Source organism: Strongylocentrotus purpuratus, unplaced genomic scaffold (genome assembly GCF_000002235.5).
Source record: "Strongylocentrotus purpuratus isolate Spur 01 unplaced genomic scaffold, Spur_5.0 spur5_contig_842, whole genome shotgun sequence".
Taxonomy (NCBI): domain Eukaryota; kingdom Metazoa; phylum Echinodermata; class Echinoidea; order Camarodonta; family Strongylocentrotidae; genus Strongylocentrotus; species Strongylocentrotus purpuratus.
In genome coordinates this window covers 73,267-93,581 of record NW_022145549.1, presented here as the reverse complement: position 1 = coordinate 93,581, position 20,315 = coordinate 73,267, and the positions used below count along the sequence as shown (strand labels likewise).

The window sequence follows — 20,315 nt, the reverse complement described above, 5'->3', positions numbered from 1 at the left end:
ACAATAGCACTAGATGACTACCTACTTACACGGTGAGGATGTAAACCCATCAAAAAGGTTTGCAGCCATGGAATGAGCAGTCCATCAGAAAAGGGGCAAGGTCAAAAGTGAACAGTTGCTAAATTCACTGGTAAGCACTGGTATTCGGTTGTACAGGACTGTACTACACAGCAGCCCTACACTCTTCAAAGAATTTAAAGAAGAATGCACAGCCGAACAAAAGCAGTCATTTTACGACATTTCACATTTGACATTGCCCCTTATATTGATGTAATGCAAGTTCCATGACTAAAAAATCATAACATGGGTATCATGTTAAAGAGGAATACACACATTTTCTACTCATACCAAACAAAGCGATTTATAAGGTGATGAAGCGGATCCTAATCAAATGATTGGTTGAGAGCGTTCACGCGACCAGGCATTTATTTTGCCTAACACGTAATTTTGATAATGACTGGTCATTACCAAATGCTAATGACCGGTCATTAGTAAAATCATTGCAAGGAAGAGGAGCAAGCAATATATAAAGTCGGGAATATGCAATAAAACTTAGGGTGCATGGAAGCACTTGAAGGTTTGAATTTGGCCGATTGTTTCTCATACTCCGTGTTGTAATGAATAGATTGATACTCGGCATGGAGTAATATGTGAACTTACATCGGCAAGAGCTTACACCTGTCCATGATGGATCGCCATTACCTCCGTCAGTTGCTTCACAGTCAATGGGGCTTGAGTTAACTGCTTCGTATCCAGCATCACACGAAAGAGTTGCCTGGGTTCCGGGAGTGGCAGGAATGGTATCAGCCGCGTAGGCTCCATTAACTACAACATCGATGTCGCCACATGTTTTTTCTGTATAAAAAAAAACCCCATTCAATTGTAACTTTCAGTAACGTTATAAATTGATCATCCTATCATGTTGGTATATTCGATAATATTAACAGCAATAGTAATGAAGTACTTTACAAGTTACAAGTTTAACTTTACAAGTTAGCCGACCAAAGAGCTTACAGTATCATTAGTCCGGTCACTGGATTCAATGCCGATTCTGCACTTTACAATGCACAATCTACACTCCAATGGGGAACATTATACACCTATAGCTAGGTGTATATTGATCTAAGGGTGCGCTGGCACGAGGGAGGGAAAAGGCGTAGATAAGAAACATCGGTACGTAATGAGGGTGAAGACAAGGTATGCATAAACTGTAGCACTTAAGTAATTAATCAGTTTGACTTTTAAAATGATTACCTCTGTCCATACTTTTAAAAGAAGATTTTCCATTTCACATTTCAATTCTACTCGTTATACGATTCAGTTTTCTGGTCAAATTTGCGAATTTTGGGACATAGTAGCTTAAACATGCACTTTCAACAGTCTACTGGAGTTTTCAATATCAATAAATTAGGCTCAATTTACAAATATCTTACAATCATTGTATCAAACTTTGACTTTCTCTTAATTTTCTTATTAGATCTTAACCTAATCTTAGCCCATTGCCTTATTATTTTATTGAATGACTGATCACTCATCTATATACCGTTTTTATCATAAGTTTTTCTTTAAGACTTGGAATGCTCTGAAACAGTGCTCATTTCTTAAACTTGTGATTTGTACATTTTCCCTATGGTTTTCATGCCTGAATTGACAAACTTTATCTTCAAAAGCGCCCTTTTCTGCTAAATCTATCTTTACTGATGACTTTTGTAATATATAGACATTTCCTTCTTTGAACAGTGTTGACATCGCTGCTATATCAGAATCTTGGTTTACAATAGACCAGCTGGGTTGTCTTTACAAAATTACGGGTTATGACCTTCTTTTTAGACGAAAATCATAGCATACCCTGCACCGAACAGTTTCAGTAAAATACTGTGACAGATTACATCATTAGGGGTAGTAAAGAATAAAGGAGGTGCCAAATGTGTCATCCACATAACAAAGTTTCAACATTGATGTACTGTCTAGCTTTGTCAACTGTGTTATAGCAAGGACACATTATTGACACGTAGATGCTCGGCCAGTTGTAAATATGGCTTTACATATCTTATCGTAGGAATAGAGAAGCTACTTACGGATACATGTTGGTGCCGTCTGCCACGTTTCGTCATCTTGACAGCTAATGTCTCCTGGCCCATCCCTCCTGTAGCCATCATCGCAATCATACCATGCAGTACTACCAGGAACAGAGGGCGTGGCGCTTGGTTTTCCCACTCCGTTCTCTACAACAGGTGCGTCGCCACATGATAAGACTACAATGTACATTGAGTAAATAAGAAAAACAGGAATATTATGATTTAGTAGTGTGCATGCACATCATACACACAAATTTGATTTGTCATGACGTAATTTTCTAATGGTCATTTTACAAAACAACGTTTTCTCTCCAAAGATAAATTGTTTTGAACGATCACGCCTCTGCTCTTAAAACCGCTTTCTCTTAAAGATACTATTTCCTTTTTGCAGCCAATATCAAATGTTGTAGAACTTTGCTGGAATTATGAATATGTCATGTATGTCCTACCTGTGAAATTTAAACATTAGCAGTGTGCTAGTATTCAAATTATGCATGGAAACCTGTTTACCTTCTAGACTTCAACTCTCAGAGACTTCTGATCAGTGACTGACTGACTTTTTTATTTGGTAATAACATAAAATGAGCTGTTACAGCCCAATAAACAGAACACTAAAAAATAACCTCTTTTGGGAGTGTATTTTAAGTGATTTTAAAGTATGGTGACTTTTGAACTAGATTTAAACATTATCGACACGTGCTCTCTTTTAAACAAAAAAGGTAATCCTGTTCACGTTTTCATCTAACCTAAAAACAACAGTTTTATCACGCGACTGGAGTAACGTGATTCCACTTACCTCTGTAAATCAAGTGTTTATGACCAAATAACCACTTGACCAAGTAACGAGTTTTTTTTCCGTTAACCGATGGTGGTAATAAATAGGTAATTATTTGGTCTTTTAAGCACCTTTATCGATTGGTTTCACAGGCTATCCAAGGTTGATGGTAATAATCACGTTACTTACACCGGCTAATCGTCTTATTGTTCTGTCCGTGAATCTCTGGTTGTATTAAATAAGTAATTTTGAGGTGTCTTACACACCTCTTTTGAATGGTTTCAAAGTTACCATAACTTTCTTGGTGATGATCACGTGGCTCAAGCTGATTACTAATCTAAGCTGTGAACTCGTGATATTTAGGTGTGAAAATTAGTAATTATTAGGTGCCTTAAAACACCTTTTTAAATGGTAGTCAAGGTTGCCATAAGTTCCGCGGTAATGATCTCGTGACTCAAACGGATTATTAATCTAAGCTGGGCATCCGTGCTTTATAGGTGTGAAAAATTAGTCATTATTAGGTGTCTTAAAACACCTTTTTAAATGGTTTTAAAGTTACCATAACGTTCTTGGTGATGATCACGTGGCTAAAACTGATTACTAACTATTCTAAGCTGTGAATTCGTGGTATTTAGGTGTGAAAAATTTGTAATTATTAGGTGTCTTAAAACAACTTTTTAAATGGTAGTCTAAGTTGCCATAAGTTCCGCCGTGATGATCTCGTGACTCAAACGGATTATTAATATAAGCTGGGCATCCGTGATTTCCAGGTGTGAAAAATTAGTAATTCTTAGGTGTCTGAAAACACCCTTTTAAATGGTGGTCAAAGTTACCATAAGTTCCGTGGTGATGATCTCGTGACTCAAACTGATTACTACTCTAAGCTGTGAATCCGTGATATTTAGGTGTGAACAATGAGTTATTTTGGGGTGTCTTGATGGTTTCACAGTTACCATTTAAGTTCCGTGGTGATAATCCCGTGACTGTTTGCATTTTTCTATTTGCACCAGTTGATAACTGACTGTTGGCATATTTCCAGTTGCACCAGTTGATGACTGACTGTTTGCATATTTCCAGTTGAACCAGCTGACACCAAATAATTTGCATATTGAATATGGGGTGCGTGCAGATCAATGTTTTTAAACAATTTATCTGAATTTACAGCATATTTTTTAATTACTGATGATTTAGTTATATGCAATTCATTTCGAAAATACTACAAATATTAATTACCAGTAATGGGGACATTTCGCTACTTCGTATAAATTACATTTAATTAAACATGAATAAGGAAAACATTAACTATGAACTAAAATGATTGCAATAAAATATAAGTATATGAAAACATTTCGATTAATTAAATTATGTAAGTCTACTTATTACCAATGCCTTTACATTGGGAATACAGACGTACCAGTATTGCAGTGTTGTTGCCGTTCAACTGGTTGGAAGTTTTACCAAATGGTTCTAATGGCTCAGCTAGACCAGTTGAATTCTAACTGGCCTGGATCAACTGGATCATTTAGCCTATTTCAATTGCCAGGGTTACCAGTTGGCATTAACTGGTTCATCAACTGGACCAGTTGCAACTAGCTTTCTCTTCTGGGATGTTTGCACCCAACCCCCCCCCCAGCCGCCCCCCCCCCCCACACACACACACCCCCTCTAATCCCAAACTGCTTCCGGCGCGCCTGGACGTAATTAAGGAAGATCCAAAACACGATGTTCAGAAACGGGATGAGAACGTCATTATTTTGGTTCATTTATTGTGTAAAATCTGCGTAATTATTGGGTTGAACGCAGGTTACAGTAACATATTTCCTCTTCGACGTAAATTTCACGTGAATGAAGAAGATGATTCATCTCAAGTCAGCCTCGTAATATTCACGTGAATTTCACGCAGATATTCTGACTAAAACTATCACTAACGCTTCACTTGTTTCTGTGATGCGATTCTAAAACTTCTAAAGAATGTGATAATTTCGTTTATGAAGATGTAATTTCCTAACCAAACAAAAACGGGAGTATCAGGTTTACAAACCATGGTCTCCAAGGTAGGGATAATCACGTTATTATAATGGTGATATTGCAGTGACAATTGCGTTATTTAGTGTACGTGTGTTTTAAGTGACCTAGTGCAATAAACGTATTAACACATTTACGTAAATGTCAGGTGTTTGAAGAACGTTACTCTCCTCAAGTCGATACCTTGATATTGACGTGATTTTCACGTGATTTTGTTTATTGGGAGGTACATGCGCATTTGTCTACATTAATAACCTACTACTTGTAATGGCCAACCTTAAACTGAGTGAATCTTTGTGCAGCACAAAACGTAGGACCATTCGGTAAAAGGGTTTGAAAATCAGACTTTTACGTGTACTTAGGTTATTGCAATCACTTAAGTCGGTTCGACATCTAATGGTCATCATTTCCCCCCTTAAAGCCATTTTCAAGCCCTTTCGTTTCTAAGGAAGTTCTAAATTAGTATTGTCTTTCAAATGCCGTTGGAATTTAACCTTTGTAATTTTTTGGCCTGTAAATGGGACATATAGTACCTTTAACAAACACTTTCAACAGTCTACTGGAGTTAATACAATCAATAAATTAGGCTAAATTTACCAATATCTTACAATCACTGGAGACTATTAAGTTGAGTATTTTGTTATTTTTGTTTAAGGTCTTTCTACATAAATGTGTTACCACTGAATGAACATCATATACGTGATTTACAACATGGCCATGATTCTCGTCAAAGTTCATTTTGATCTAGACAAAATTAACAATAGCACTAGATGACTACCTACTTACACGGTGAGGATGTAAACCCATCAAAAAGGTTTGCAGCCATGGAATGAGCAGTCCATCAGAAAAGGGGCAAGGTCAAAAGTGAACAGTTGCTAAATTCACTGGTAAGCACTGGTATTCGGTTGTACAGGACTGTACTACACAGCAGCCCTACACTCTTCAAAGAATTTATAGAAGAATGCACAGCCGAACAAGAGCAGTCATTTTACAACATTTTCCATTTGACATTGCCCCTTATACTGACGTATAGCAAGTTCTATGACTAACAAGAAGAATAACCACGCTTTTTACTTATACAAAACTTAACGATGATAATCAATTAGGTATATATGTGAGTTTCCAAACTGTTTTTGGAAGAGTTTATAAATCCTTAATGGAAACCTAACCCCAAAGAATAAGTGTAGGTATTCTGAAAAACAAGATGAATTCCTACCTTTTGATGTACAATAAATCTTACGAACGTGTATACAAGAGATATATAAATGAAGATATCTTTTCATGATGAAATGCCTTTTAGCATGACATGAGCGCAGCCATTTTCTTGAAAACGTGACGTAACAGGCTGGCGGAGTTGTACATGTATCATGCATCAAGCTTTAATTGGAAAGACTTTTTAATTCAAAAACATAATTTATTTTTCATTGTGAAACCGTTTAGCCGGGAAGGTAAAAATAACATTTGGTGAAAAATATACATTAGGGTAACAATTTTAACTAATTTGTTTAAAAATACTAAAATATAGTGGTTGAAAATCAATTCTATTTATGCGATACCTTCACCCTAGAACAGCACCAACTGATTGTGCGTTCTAGCAATTGTAGTACAAATGATAATCGCAAGTAAAATGAAATGCTTCAACACCACAAACACCTGGGAAGGAAGCATCCATAAATTTGAATACATTTATTTGATAAACGACTTCGCATAATATAGTGCGTCATGCTAACAAGAAAATGGCAATGCCCATGTCTTGCTGAAAAACTGTACTTGGTTTATGCCTTTCTCATACACTTAGGTGGAGAATCTTGTAGATTGATGGGCAAGGATGCAATAAATCTCTCAGAACAACTAAAGTTATGCATTGGGGTTAGGTTTCATTTAATGTTAACCAACTATTCTGTTTGCATGTCTCCTTTAACCAACTGCGATAACACTCGTGTATCATACGCATGAAATACGAATATATGCCTTCGCTTTTTGGCCCCGTCAGACCTGGTCATCAATCTCCTTCAAATTGTTTTTAGGCTTATAGATATGTATGTCTAGATGTGCATTACGGCAGGCACGTGGCTATGATTTTATTTTAAGGGGTGAAGCTAAGGAGGGGGGCTCCCCCCTCCCCTCCTTCGCGAAGCGCGGAAGCTTTGACGTTTCATTAAATTATTAGAGAAAGAAGATTTGTTGTCCCGTTCTCGTCTCTTAATCCTTGTCTGAATTCAGTTTTCCCCCTCCCGCGCGAGGCGCGGAAGCTTTGACGTTTCATTAAATTATTAGAGCAACAGAGAAGACGATTCGTTGTACCGTTCTCGACTCTTAATCCTTGTCTGAATTTTGAAAAATGTTTCTTTGTCTGCTCCTTTTTCTTCGTACGTCCTCTTCATTTTTTTCTCTCTCTCTTTCTTTTTTGGCCGGCGTTTTGGGACGACCGCCGCCACCGCCCCCCCCCCTTTTAACAATAACTTTTGAACCAAGGCTTGAATTGTTCTGAAACTTGGCTCATATCTTTTCCTAATGATTGTCGATGTATTCTACGAATTTCACACATAAATTATCAGGCTTACTGATATAAGGCCCTGTTTCTGCCAAATTTCTTTATCATTATAATCTGTATTAAATATTGCCTTTATCTGATGTTTGTATTGGATATTATAACCTTATCTTAGCCCATTGCCTTACAAGCTTAAATGAATGACTGGTCACTCATCTAAATTCCGTTTTCCTAATAACTTTTTCTTTAAGACTTGGATTGCTTTGAAACTTTGTTTATATATTAAACTTTTGATTGTACATTTTCCCTATGGTTTTCATGCCTGAATTAACAAGCTTTATTTTCAAAAGCGCTCTCTTCTGCTAAATCTATCTTTACTTACCTTTTTGTATTCATTGATTTTATTTCTTGAAACTCCAATTTTTTATCGTACACAACATAGAAACAAAATATTTCTCCATAGTCCTAGTTTATACAAAACTGCAAAATACTTATAACAAAGCTTTTTTATCATTATATAATCAACATAAATACAACATAATTCATTTTTAACACTTATCATGCCACAGGGTTAATCCCCATAGTGCCAAGCTACAAATCCCCCCGTGCCAAATTTATGTTGAGATAATCCGATTAACGCGATGGTACTATGAATAGGAATGGGAAACACACAGCACAGTACAATGAGAATGAACAATAACTAAAATATATCACAATTACATAATAGGAAAGTATTATCGCACTACACAGTTATATCATCTAAAAAACTAGAACAAGCATTGCTCTTTTCTTCAGGATAAGACTGAATACTTTTTTTTAAATGAGTTTCATATTTCCCATGGTATCATTATACAGAATTGAAATCATGAGTTTTGTTTTGTTTTATTAAATCACAATTTCCCCCAAAAAAATCCCCCTTCCTTTCCTCCTCCCTAACTCCTTGGACTTATCCCACCTCCCCCTATATATATATTGATATTGCTTTCCGAAATGTAGAAAATCTATTGCAGAACAGTAAAAACCTTGTGCATGAAAGGAGGCGAAACGAGTTGGCCTCTTCCACTTGATAAAAGGGCCTTGATAAAATCCTCACACTTTCAGGGCCTCGGCAAATGAAGGCTCCTCGAATGTAAGCCTAAAAATGATGCTTTCATGTGTGAGGGAGTGTATCGATTAAACGAGTGAATGTTGAGTTTTTAATGTTGAAACTTTGCGTTTAAGAGCAAAATAAAGGCTATTATTCATTATACATGAACAAATTATTTCAGAGTTATTTTTCTATTGTCTTCCTATGGGGCCCGTTGGTATTGTGAAGGGACAAACATTATTTAACCCCCCCCCCCCCCTCTTGATGGAGGCAAACATCTACCCTCACTGTTTGGCACCTTTTTAAGACACACAGTTTTAGGGCATTATACCCTACATGGACTCAAATACAAAACGTTCTCGAATCTCACCAGGATTTATCCTTTTTATATCTTGCAAAATGATATCTGAGCATTGTATCATTTCCGAGGGCATAATAACTCCATTATTTATTTGTTTGTGCACCCAACCCCCCCCCCCCCCCCATCCTCATATACATGCATAAGATGTGTTTATCTATTAATGTTTAGAAATTGTGTGCATTATAATCACGATTTGTAGATTAAAATCTCAGACCCTTCCCAAAACCGATCTCTGATATTTAAAAAAAAAATCAAAAGGGAAAATTGTGTGCATTATAATTTGCCGGGGAATTTTAACATTTCAAAATTCTCCTAGTCTTTCACATGATATAAATGACAGACGTACAAAACGTCTTTTCCTTAAATTTTGTTCAAAATAAGCCCTTTTTATCTCTTGTAATAAGTTCATTTGAATGCGCGCAAAAAAAATTTAAAGAAAAAAAGAATGGCATATGCACGGACAACTCTCCTGTTTGTCGTGTACAGAGACATCATAAACTTTGTTAATTTCGCTATTCTGCTTCTCTTTTTTTCTGCTTTCTATAAGAGTAGTTGGCTATTGATGTTACATTACAAACCTTCTGGACACTTGGCGCGTGAGAGTACATTCATATCCCTTGTAAATTTGGTTAAATTAGGGCCTTTGTTGAATACTACTGGATGTAAGCTTAGTACGTCACATTCTCAAGAAACATAAATTGAGAAAAACAAATTAATTTGTACATACTTCTTCGATTATAAATCTTGGTATAAGAGAATGAATAATTTAGTTGTTAATTACTGTACGCAAATTCATATGAAGTGAATTGTATCGCTTTCTTTAATAGGTAATGGTACTATGTCCCATTTGCAGGCCAAAAAAATGATTAAGGTTAAATTCCAATGACATTTGAAAGATAATACTAATTCAGAACTTCCCTCAAAACAGAAGGGCTCGAAAATGTCTTTTTGTGTGAAAATAACGACCGTTAGTTGTCGAGAAAAAAATAGCGACTGCAGTCGTTTAATCAAATAGTCTGATTATCAGACCCTTGTACCGAATGGACGTACGTATTGTGCTATGCAAAGATTTAATCAGCTTAACTTTGGCCATTACAAGAAGTGGGTAATTGATGTGGACAAAATAATGCTCATGTATCCTTTACAGCCCATGTTATGTATGTTATTACTAAAGAACAAAAGGAGTCAGTCAGTCACTCAATAGTGTCGGACAGTGAAGTCTAGAAAGTAAACAGGTTTCCTTGCATAATCTGAATATTAGGACACTGCTAACGTTTAAATTTCACAAATAGGACATTCGTGAAAAAAATCATAATTCCTGCAAAGTTCTACATAATTTGATGTTGGCTGCAAAAGGGATACACTATACCTTCAACAAATTCATATATTACTTTATAGTTTCGACAAAGTTGTTGATGAAATTGATGAAAATAAATTGTATGATTATTTGGTGATTGGAATTATAATGGTTTATGAGGGTTTAGCGTGTGAAAAACTGTTTACGTTTTTAAGTCAGTTCGATACGAGTATAAATTTTATTAGTTTATCAATGATCAAAAGTGCATTTATTTCCTCCTATTATTTTATTGGGAAATAATACCATAGGTTGGCCACTTATGACGGTGTATATTTCTATTACAAGTGGGTCTTTGATCTTTATATACCGTCTAAATATTACAGAATATAGATACAATAGTACATGGGTGTTCACGTTAAATCATGATGGTTAAAAAAGAATCAACTATTTGGTAAATGGGTGCTTTTTTACCATTTGTAAACAAATTGAATTGTAATTTGATAATGAGGAAGATATATTACGTTCGCATGACGGCTTTTTTGGTTGGAATTCGAATGTCAATTTAGCGACTTCGGAACAGGTCAATTCAGCTTTGCCGTCCATCCGGTAGTTTGCATTACAACTGTACGTCACTTTGTCGCCTATAAAGAAGCTGGTTCCTTGCTTGTTGCCATTGTCGATTTCTCCTGGATCCTCGCAAGCTAGAAGAAATAATGATAATTGACTTTAAAATCACTTCACATTGTAAAACCACGATATTCTACAAGTAGGGGAATAAAATCGTAAGAGAAGTAGTCACGAAAAAAGCTTCCAGATTCTTACGGCAGCGTTGTAAGACTCTCTTCAGGTCAAAGTTCAACCAAAGATGCCAAGTGATATATCTGCCAGAATGCTTTTAAACATAGTATGAATAATTAGAAAAAAGAACAAAAGAGGGAAAAACAAACAAAGTAGTGACATAACCATGAAAGTGAAAAGTTGCAATTCTACCAGATACATTTCTTAAAATAGGCAGATAGCAGGTTTGTATAATTTTTTACGACAGGTCTGGTTTGTATCTGTCTACCTTCCTATGATGGGCGGCGTCTACGTTTGTTTCAATACATCTTACAACACTATGACCAGATCATAGCGTTGGTTTGTTATTAGGATGTTAGGGGGAGGGATAGTACCCCCTGGTTGGAGGCATTAATCCCCATTACTGTCAGTTATAACTTAAGGACGTAGGTCCCCTAGTTGATTAGCATAGTAGCACACACATGCTTTAGCAGTCACGCAAAACAAACACTCACCAATTGTCATTCAATAAAATCTGACAATGTAAACTATTATCTAGATCTATTCGGAATAAATCATTCAATAAATTGGGGTAAAAATAATTATTCCACCATTATGACCAACAGTGTATTTATTGCACTTTACAAATAAATATCAATCTACTATGTCAGAGGTACTTTTACCATGTGAGAGCTAGAATGCCTTCAATGGAAACATTTGTCGTGAAATGTAGAAGTGACAGGTATAAATGGTACGTCTGACAAAAACATACATAACTTTGTAGTGAAACTTAGGAGGATTTTAGGGGACATCATTACAATAGCTGCTTGAGGATGGTTTATATATATATATACAGTGCGTCCCAGAAAAAACGAAACCGAGAAGTATCGATGTTCTATCATAACTTAATCACAACTATAATTAATAAATGATACATATCTGGAAAGCTTAGAGTCTCCTCTTTCAGTTGATGCTACTCACGTGATGCATATTTCACGCATGAGTGATTAAAAGCAATTTGAAGGAAAGAAACCAAAAAGACATTTGGCGGGCGGTATCTCAATTTCGAAGAAAAGTTCACATTTCTAGAAAGTTGAGTTTTTGCCCTTTCGTATGACACCTCAATCAGGAAAAATGAGCGAGGAATGACAAAGTTCTGTTTGTTTAAAGTAGTGCTTGCATTTCCATAATTTGATTAAACGAATTCGTTTTCACTGGCTGCCTGCCATATCAATAAACGAAATTTACAAAAGACTTTACTCCATTTCGTTGACAATCAGCCGTAGACGAGAGTCTTCATGCATGGCTGATTGTCAACGAAACGGAGTTAAGTCTTTTGTCAAATCTGCTTTTTGCTACGGCAGGCACCTAGTGAAAACGAATTCGTTTGTTAAAATTATGAAAATGTAAGGGCTACTTTAAACAAACAGAACTTTGTTATTCCTGGCTCATTTTTCTTGATTGAGGTATCATATGAAAGAGTAGAAAATGAACTTACTAGAAATATGAATTTTTCTTTGAAATTCAGATACCGCCCGCCAAATTACTTTTTGGTTTCCTTCCTTCAAATTGCTTTTAATCACTCATGCGTGGAATATGCATTACGTGAGTAGCATCAGCTGAAAGAGGAGACTCGAAGCTTTCGATATATGTATCAATCATTAATTATGGATGTGATTAATTTATGATAAAACATCGATACTTCTCGGTTTCGTTCTTTCTGGGACGCACTGTATATAAACACACTATTGATGATCCTCCGTAAAGGGAAATTTGTTTTCCAATTGGGGCTTCGTCAAAATAATAATGACTTGATTTGACTTTCAAAATTGTTACGCGTCAAAATATGAGCACCCTATCCCCATAAAATGATCAAAGAGAGAAAGGACAGGAATGATTACGTCTCAAAGAAATAACAAGGCAGGAAGTAAAAAACGACTCGTAGGAAAGAAGTATGGTGTAATGATACGTCATTAAGAAACCAAAGGAAGACGGAGAACGGAAGCTCAAGGGAGAGGACATAAATAAACAAGTCAGTAAAGTGAGAAGAAAACATAAAGAGAGAGCGTGGAGATAATACGACAGAGAGAGAGAGGGAGAAAGCCAAGATATTAGGGGGAAAATAAAGAACGGGGAAATGAATAGAAAGTGATACGGAGTCCATTACTACAATGATATATATATATATATATATCCAATATATATATATACTTCCTTTTCCGCTCATAAATTTGAGTCCTAGTAAGCTTTATCTATAATATATATATATATATTAAAAAGGGATAAAAAGGAAGGGGTGGAAACGGCCCCTAAACCCGTCTGTGGTATTATCATAGTAAAACTATAGGAATCTATGCGACATATCTGAGTTAAATTCAAAGATGATTTAATTCGAATGTATATTTTTTATAGTCCACCCACGGCATCCAATCTTCACCATCATTTCATTATACATTACATCATCGCCAGTTAACTTGGTTAAAGCCTTTATCATGGATTAGCAAACCTTCATAAAATTATCTTGAAAATGTATTTGTAGTAGCAAGAAGAATAATTGAAAGTATGTGCGAAATCTCAGACCCCAAAAATAGGCTTATGTGGTTTTCTCTCTATGAGTGAAAATTGAAGCCTCAATTTCGTTAACAATAGATGGAGTGAATCAAACACCGTCAGTTGCAAAATTCTAATTTGAAAAGAAAAATGACTGTTATTTTTCTAATAATGAATATTTTTCACCATACTCTTAGGAAAGTTTTCAATTATGATTTTACAACATTATGGACTTTTTACAGTGAAAATCCCTTCAACGCCCTTCAAATCAACATTGTATTGTAGATTACATTTCAGTTGTTGCAAAATTTATTTAACTGTTTTTAAAACGTTACACTGGTTAAATAAGAATACATTGAAATAACAATTTATAGGAAATTGATAGAAGCTATCATTAATAATGATGTGGATACTTGCCTGGAACAATCAAGTTGGCTTTGGCCACGCACACGAGGCCTAGTAAAAGGAACCAACGCATACTGAAATCGGCAAATCTGACTCAGTCTAAAACCAGATGAGAGGAACAGAAAAACAAGTTGTCTTCGACTGGAGTTAACTAGCCTGAATGAAGAAACAGGTTAGTGATCGTGACATATCAATCCTCCGTTGTAGTGTGATGCTGTCTTTTCATTGGTTCGCTAAGCCGCACTGCCACTCATCAGCGCATGCGCAGATGGACTGGGACGCTGGCGTATTAACACTAACATCACCAGCTGTCAGGAAGTAACGGGGCATCAGATGGTCATACAATCGAGTGTCAATGCACAACAATTCTTTTATGGTAAGATCCGGAGTTCTCGAGTCTCGAGGTCACATCCCTGGGGTAAAGTCACTGACGTCACCTTCACCATGTATTCGTGAAAATTAGGAAAATGTAATCAACTTTCAAAACTCCGGTCTATCCAAAACTTCTCAAGTGAAATTGATCTGAAATTATTTTGCATATAATTATGACCAGTGGCCTGGTGGTGTCTAGACAGTGATGGGGCCCAGATATCAAGGAGATGGGGACAAGTCTTATTTAATTGGTGTATGAAAATAATGTTAACAAGGTAGATGATTATAGGAAGGGTGTAGAAGGAGTCCAAACATTTAACGATATTTGACAGATTAGTGTAGAGACAATAGATATTCCTGTTGGGGAACGGCTAATACCTTTAAGGATACATAATTACATGAATTAAATGCTAGCTTCCGTAGGGCGAGCGAGCTTTGGAAAACAACATATTTGGTCTCATTCACTTTAAATTAGGGGCACATGTGAAAAGGGGCACTTATTAGAAGAGGAAGGGGGCACTAATAAAGTGGAGAAATAGTAAATTATTACTTAGTGAAATGGGCAGTAATTAAGAGGGAAAGGGCCGTCCTCCGTGGTGAAGAGGGAAACTTTGGCCGGGGTACTTCGAAAAATGGGTGACTGTTACCCCTCCCCCCCCCCCTGTCCTCAAGCGACGCCTGTGGAATGGGGCGTGTGCCTCTATACCCTCGTGTAGCTTATGACACTGCCTATGACTGTCTTTTCTTGAGGACCATTTGCTTCCGTACTAGGGCTCACATGGTTCGCGGTTCGAGTCCCACTGCGGCACTAATGTACTTTGGCGAGACATTAATCTGTATTGCCACTCTCCACCCAGGTGAAGTAATGGGTATCCGGTAGGAAGAAATTGCTTGAATACTTTAGCGCCTTATTATGGCAGCTCAGCTACAGCCGGGGTAATAGCGCAGTAGAGTTCATAATAGTTGCTGCGCTATACAAATAGACCTATTATGTTACTAAACTGGGATTCATAGAAGCTGTTTACACCTTTCCCGTACTCCCCTCATGTCATGTAACTTCCATGATTGTACATGAACTAATCTAGGCCTTGTAACAAGCGATATTCAATGGTTTTTCTACCAATGCTTCTTTCATCTCTATCTCTAATATCATCATTAATTACTTTTGCCACTCTCTTCCCAGGTGTATTCGATTGGAATTATTCATTGAATGCTGGGCTTTACTTGTAGGCACCTCGCGCTTCCCTTGTGATGGATAATTCAATTGAATAAGCAATATAAACGTAGTTACAAGTATCTATCATTGTTATCACCATCATTAGTATTATTAATACTATTATTATTATTATTTTTATTATTATTATCATATTATCATTTTCATTATTATCATAACTACTACTATTATCATCATTTTTATTATTTTGTATCATTATTATTACTAATATTATTATCATCATCTCTCCCTGTCTCTCTCTCTTCTTCTCTTTCTCTCTTTTTTTATATTACACTCACTCCTCTTCATCACTACAAACATTTTCTCATTATCACCCATTACATTAAAGGCATCGTTTAACAATGTTAAATCTATGATGTACGGCCCTACGTGTTATCAGTGTCTGCGATATGGTGTAAAAATCTTTGAGTTACCGGTTTTACCATACTCGTTTTCCCCAATTGATTGTAGTGTTATGAAAACCGTTTGGCAAACAGTTTTCAAAATGTGTAATTCCAATCATAAATATCTTGATAATCAGACAGGCGATCGGCTTATAAAAGTTATAGGGTTCCTGACTGACCTAAAGGTTTATAATTATCATTGCAGCATGAGCTTAATCCAGGATTTTGCTTCAGAATCTGAGACAAAGTTACCGGATCCCTTTAAAATGAATATAGCATGTAATAATCGTGTAGTTCATGTGCGAAGATAGCAACGTCTATGTAACAAAGTAATCAAAGCAAGTCAAATTAAATCGAGTCAAAATAGACTAATATGGATGGTTGCTACCAACAGACGAAATGTGATTATGAATGGAGCAATGCAGGTGTGTTGCACTTTTAGGTTTAATCATGTAAACTGAATCTTGGAATATATATTTATATGTGACAAGTTTAATTGCAATATAGGTTTTTACAAATTTGACTTCATTGGTTTTATTTGATTGTTTATTCCCATATTCAATATATATGGGATATATATCATTCACTGTCTTCTGCACCAAAGTTGTCGAACAGTCTTCTTCGGTATCATCGCTCTTGTGACCTTGCTATCCAATTTGAAAGCCTAGCTAAAGACATACCTATACCTACATAAATACGCCATGTTTACACCTAATATTCACTACTCGTCTTTTTAAGGTGAATCATGACCAGATATTCAGTAGTTTTTTCAGTTTCATTGGCGCGTTTTATTAGGCAACCAGATGTTGGCGCTCTACAAATTCCTCGATTGGATTTGGTATTGACAGATAGAAGGGCAGGCATGCAAAACATTGCAAATTAAAAGATTCATCAAGACATTAGAACATGATTTTATCAATAGATTGTTATCATTTTATTGTATGTCTGTAAAGTACCACTGTAAAGAGTTCTGTTTTCATCACAACATAGTAGAGTATATTTGTATAGTAGCTACGCTATCTAAATTGAACTAATTATCAATTATTATCATTATTAGCAGTTTTATTTACAGACTAACGTAATACTCCCAACATGTGTTTTTTAAACTTACTTTTCTGCTCCGCCGAAATAATGGTGTTATTACCTGCCAATTCTTGGAACCGTCAACCTTGTCAAGCCTCAAGAGGCTTTTATAATGGTCCCTTTTAGTCTTCATACTTTGTACGAATTACCCTTGAAATGCCTGGTATATATTTTAATATTTAGATATGTTTTTAGGTTTTTTTTAACTAACAAATTAATAAGGCTAAAACGGTGATTGTTGTCTAGGCTAGCTTTATGAAGAGCGGTAAGATTTTCTGTAGGTTTCAATCATGATTCAGTGATAATACACAACTCAAGTCTTTCAGTTGTAAGCAGCAATCTTATTTAACAAACATTACAAGACAAAACTACCTTTATTAACTATTTATTTGTCCCTTTGTCAACTAAATTATTCATACCCTTACGGAGCTTCCTAGTATCAAAGTTTCATCAGGACGTTGTCCACATTGCTCCCCCGAATAGAGGAGGAAAGTGGGAAAATAGTGCTTTTAACATTCGAAAGAAATTTGAAATTATAAAAGACAGTTGTTCAGAATAGCGTTTTGCCTTGTTCAAAACCATGAAAGAATCCTTATTACTTGGTTGCAGCTAATGCTTCCTTCGTGAGTCTTTTTCCTTGGGTAAAATGCGTTAAAAATAGCGTTTTTGAGAGTTGAAAATGCTACCGTGTTTTACACATCGCTGATATAGCGATGCATCAACATTTGACTATCAAGCTCTATGACACAAGTCCATAAATTCATTTTTACGCAGTACCATAATATCTGAATTCAGAGTTTTTCTAATTCTTATTTTTTAACTAATACATTTGGATGGGGAGGGGTGGTGTGTATGGTTACGCCGCCCTTCACCTTACCTGCAAAAACACAAGATGTTTTTCAGATCAAGTAGAGCAATTACGTCAACAGAACACAACAAATACTAGTAATCGATATGAAGCAAAAATATACGGGGAAACAAATTAGAGACAAAAGAACATCTGTGGGGCAAATAGTTTATCTCCTTGCTCTTTAACCACGCTGACCTTTCAACTATTCACAAAACAAACCTCCAGTTTTTCACACTTAGCTCCCCATTCGCAATATTGATCGGTTTAGATTTTTGGGTCTGGTCTTGCTGCTTCCAAACTTTCAGATATAGGGAGTGATGTCATATTTTCATCGGTTGTCAGAATTGACGAAAATTTTAGGTGTTCTCAATGCCCATGAAAAATATTATATGTTTTATGAGGAAAGTATTTCCCTTAATCTTCCCCTATGGCAGATGCTAATAATCTGAAATATACTCATCATGTATATAGTAACCCCAACCATATTGGATGATCTGCAGTAAGTTCGGTCAAAATGTTCCTTCCAGAACCTCATTTATTGATGTTATTAATTATACTCAAAGCAATATTATCTTACACCATTCGGTCCCTTTCGAACGGATTTACTCACATTTTGCAAAGCTACAAATTCCTTTTAAATACAGTTAGATTGTTTTGCTTTATACCTACATACATACAATATCCTTGAGGAAAATATAATTTACCCTCAATTTTCCTTTATATTTGATGCTAATGTGCAAAATATGGAAATTATGCAAATTTTATATGAAATGCCATTGTGACAGTGTGCTTATCATGTTAAATGACCCCGGGAAAGTTGGTTTCAATACCTGAATTATTTAAATCGAGCATCGAGATGCAGTTTCATGGCATTATCGTGATGTTATCTATTCCTTTTTTGTGTGACAACAGCTATTTGATATAATATATTTTCTCACAAATATCCCATAGTGGGATTTCTTGAGACTTTTAATACGGTGTTTAGGGGGACCTTACTGAAATGCAATGCAGTGCATTCATTGGCAATTAGTGGTGGGCCAAGCACTATATTGACTGGACTATATACCACTTATGTAGAAAGCTATGCACAGCTAAAGCTCTCATGCTGGACTATACACTGCCTTACTTGAAGATTTTAATTTTATTTATTTAATCTTTTATTTATTCATTTAATATGGTTTCTTGAAAAAACAGGTTAGTCGAATTACGGAGTGCCTGCTGCACAAGGGAGCCCTGCAAGCTACCCGCAGCATGCTCCTCAACATGAATGAATATCTGAAATCCAAAAATGAGAAGTGCATCATACATGAAGCCAGTTAGAGAATATGTTGGCCAAAGTCTACTATTACATGAATGACCATCGCCAAACATTTTAAGTGGTAGTGTGTATCTGACAGACTCCTCCAAAAACACCCGACCCCTTAATTGGGCTATATTAGCTAGAAAGGTAACATTTGAAACAGTTGGAGAAAGTTGGAGAAAGTTGGCCATAGTCTTTTGTTACATTAATGACTATTGTCAGACATTTTAAGCGGTGGGGTGTAGCGGGCAGATGCCCCCAAAGCCCTTGATCCCCAATATTTTATAGCTTCATCAAATTGAAGGTAGCCTGAAAGAATGCTCATCAACGCCATAGTGGTGGTGATGGGGGTGATGGGGGGGGGGAATATGCCCCAACCAACCAGCTTGCAACCACTTATTTGGATTTGAGTGTAATACCCTGCATATTGCAATCACCCACCCCCACCCCCCCCCCCACCCACACACACACCCCACCCCCACCCCCACCCACACACACACCCCACCACCATCCCTTGCACAAGCACCCATGATCCTTCTACACATTTTAGCTAAACCCAAATGCACCAAGAAATAAGCAATACACAATCTAGTAATTAAGAAAATATCTCTGCACTCCTGAACCCCACCCATTTTTAGTAGATTTGTTTTTGCCAACTCATCTAGAACTATAGCTCATTAATTCTACCCCTATCATGAAATTCATTCTTTTGCATATTTATGATAATTTATGCAAATAAGGTCATAAAACTCACCTTTTTACCCATAAATCATGTATTCTTTGTATTTTTAGCATTCTTTATCACTACATGTATACGTTAGACCATTTGAAAAAATAATACACCAAATTTGGAAGAGCTAGGTCAGGGGCGGTTACAAGAATTCTTCCCGGGGGGGGGGGGGCACACGGGAAGCACACGACTCAGCCAGCCGCTGAATAAGCGGGGGGAGGGGGGTAAGAGCAATAATTTTTTTTGGGGGGGGCCGGGGGGCACGTCCCTGTTTGCCAGTAATTTTTTTGGGAATTTGGGGCTGATTTCAACACTTTTGGGGGACCGGGGGTGGGAGCACGTGCCCCCTGTGCCCCCCCCCCTGGATCCGCCACTGCAGGTTATTCCTTATTTTATCTCTTGTTTTGATAATTTCTTATATATTTCATTGTTTTATTCAACTTATGTATTTTATTGTTTTGTTTCATTTTTAACTACAACTCAACTTTTTTTACTACCAAAACAAACACCGAAACTT

General features: G+C 36.4%; 1 protein-coding gene across 2 annotated transcripts in view; it reads right to left on the bottom strand.

Moving 5' to 3' along the window:
- Positions 1 to 14,015, bottom strand: part of LOC115918750 (CUB and sushi domain-containing protein 1-like) — a 41,869-nt gene extending 27,854 nt beyond the window's left edge. Inside the window, exons 1-4 of one of the 2 annotated variants that reach the window (XM_030989361.1) lie at positions 13,859 to 14,015; positions 10,636 to 10,815; positions 2,079 to 2,255; positions 661 to 855 (exon numbers count right to left, since the gene is read on the bottom strand). In XM_030989361.1, coding sequence (XP_030845221.1) covers positions 661 to 855; positions 2,079 to 2,255; positions 10,636 to 10,815; positions 13,859 to 13,919 — 613 coding nt within the window. In that variant the 5' untranslated portion in view covers positions 13,920 to 14,015. The remainder of the gene's footprint in view (positions 1 to 660; positions 856 to 2,078; positions 2,256 to 10,635; positions 10,816 to 13,858) is intronic. The other variant, XM_030989354.1, reaches the window with a different exon arrangement.
- Positions 14,016 to 20,315: the final 6,300 nt, after the last annotated feature.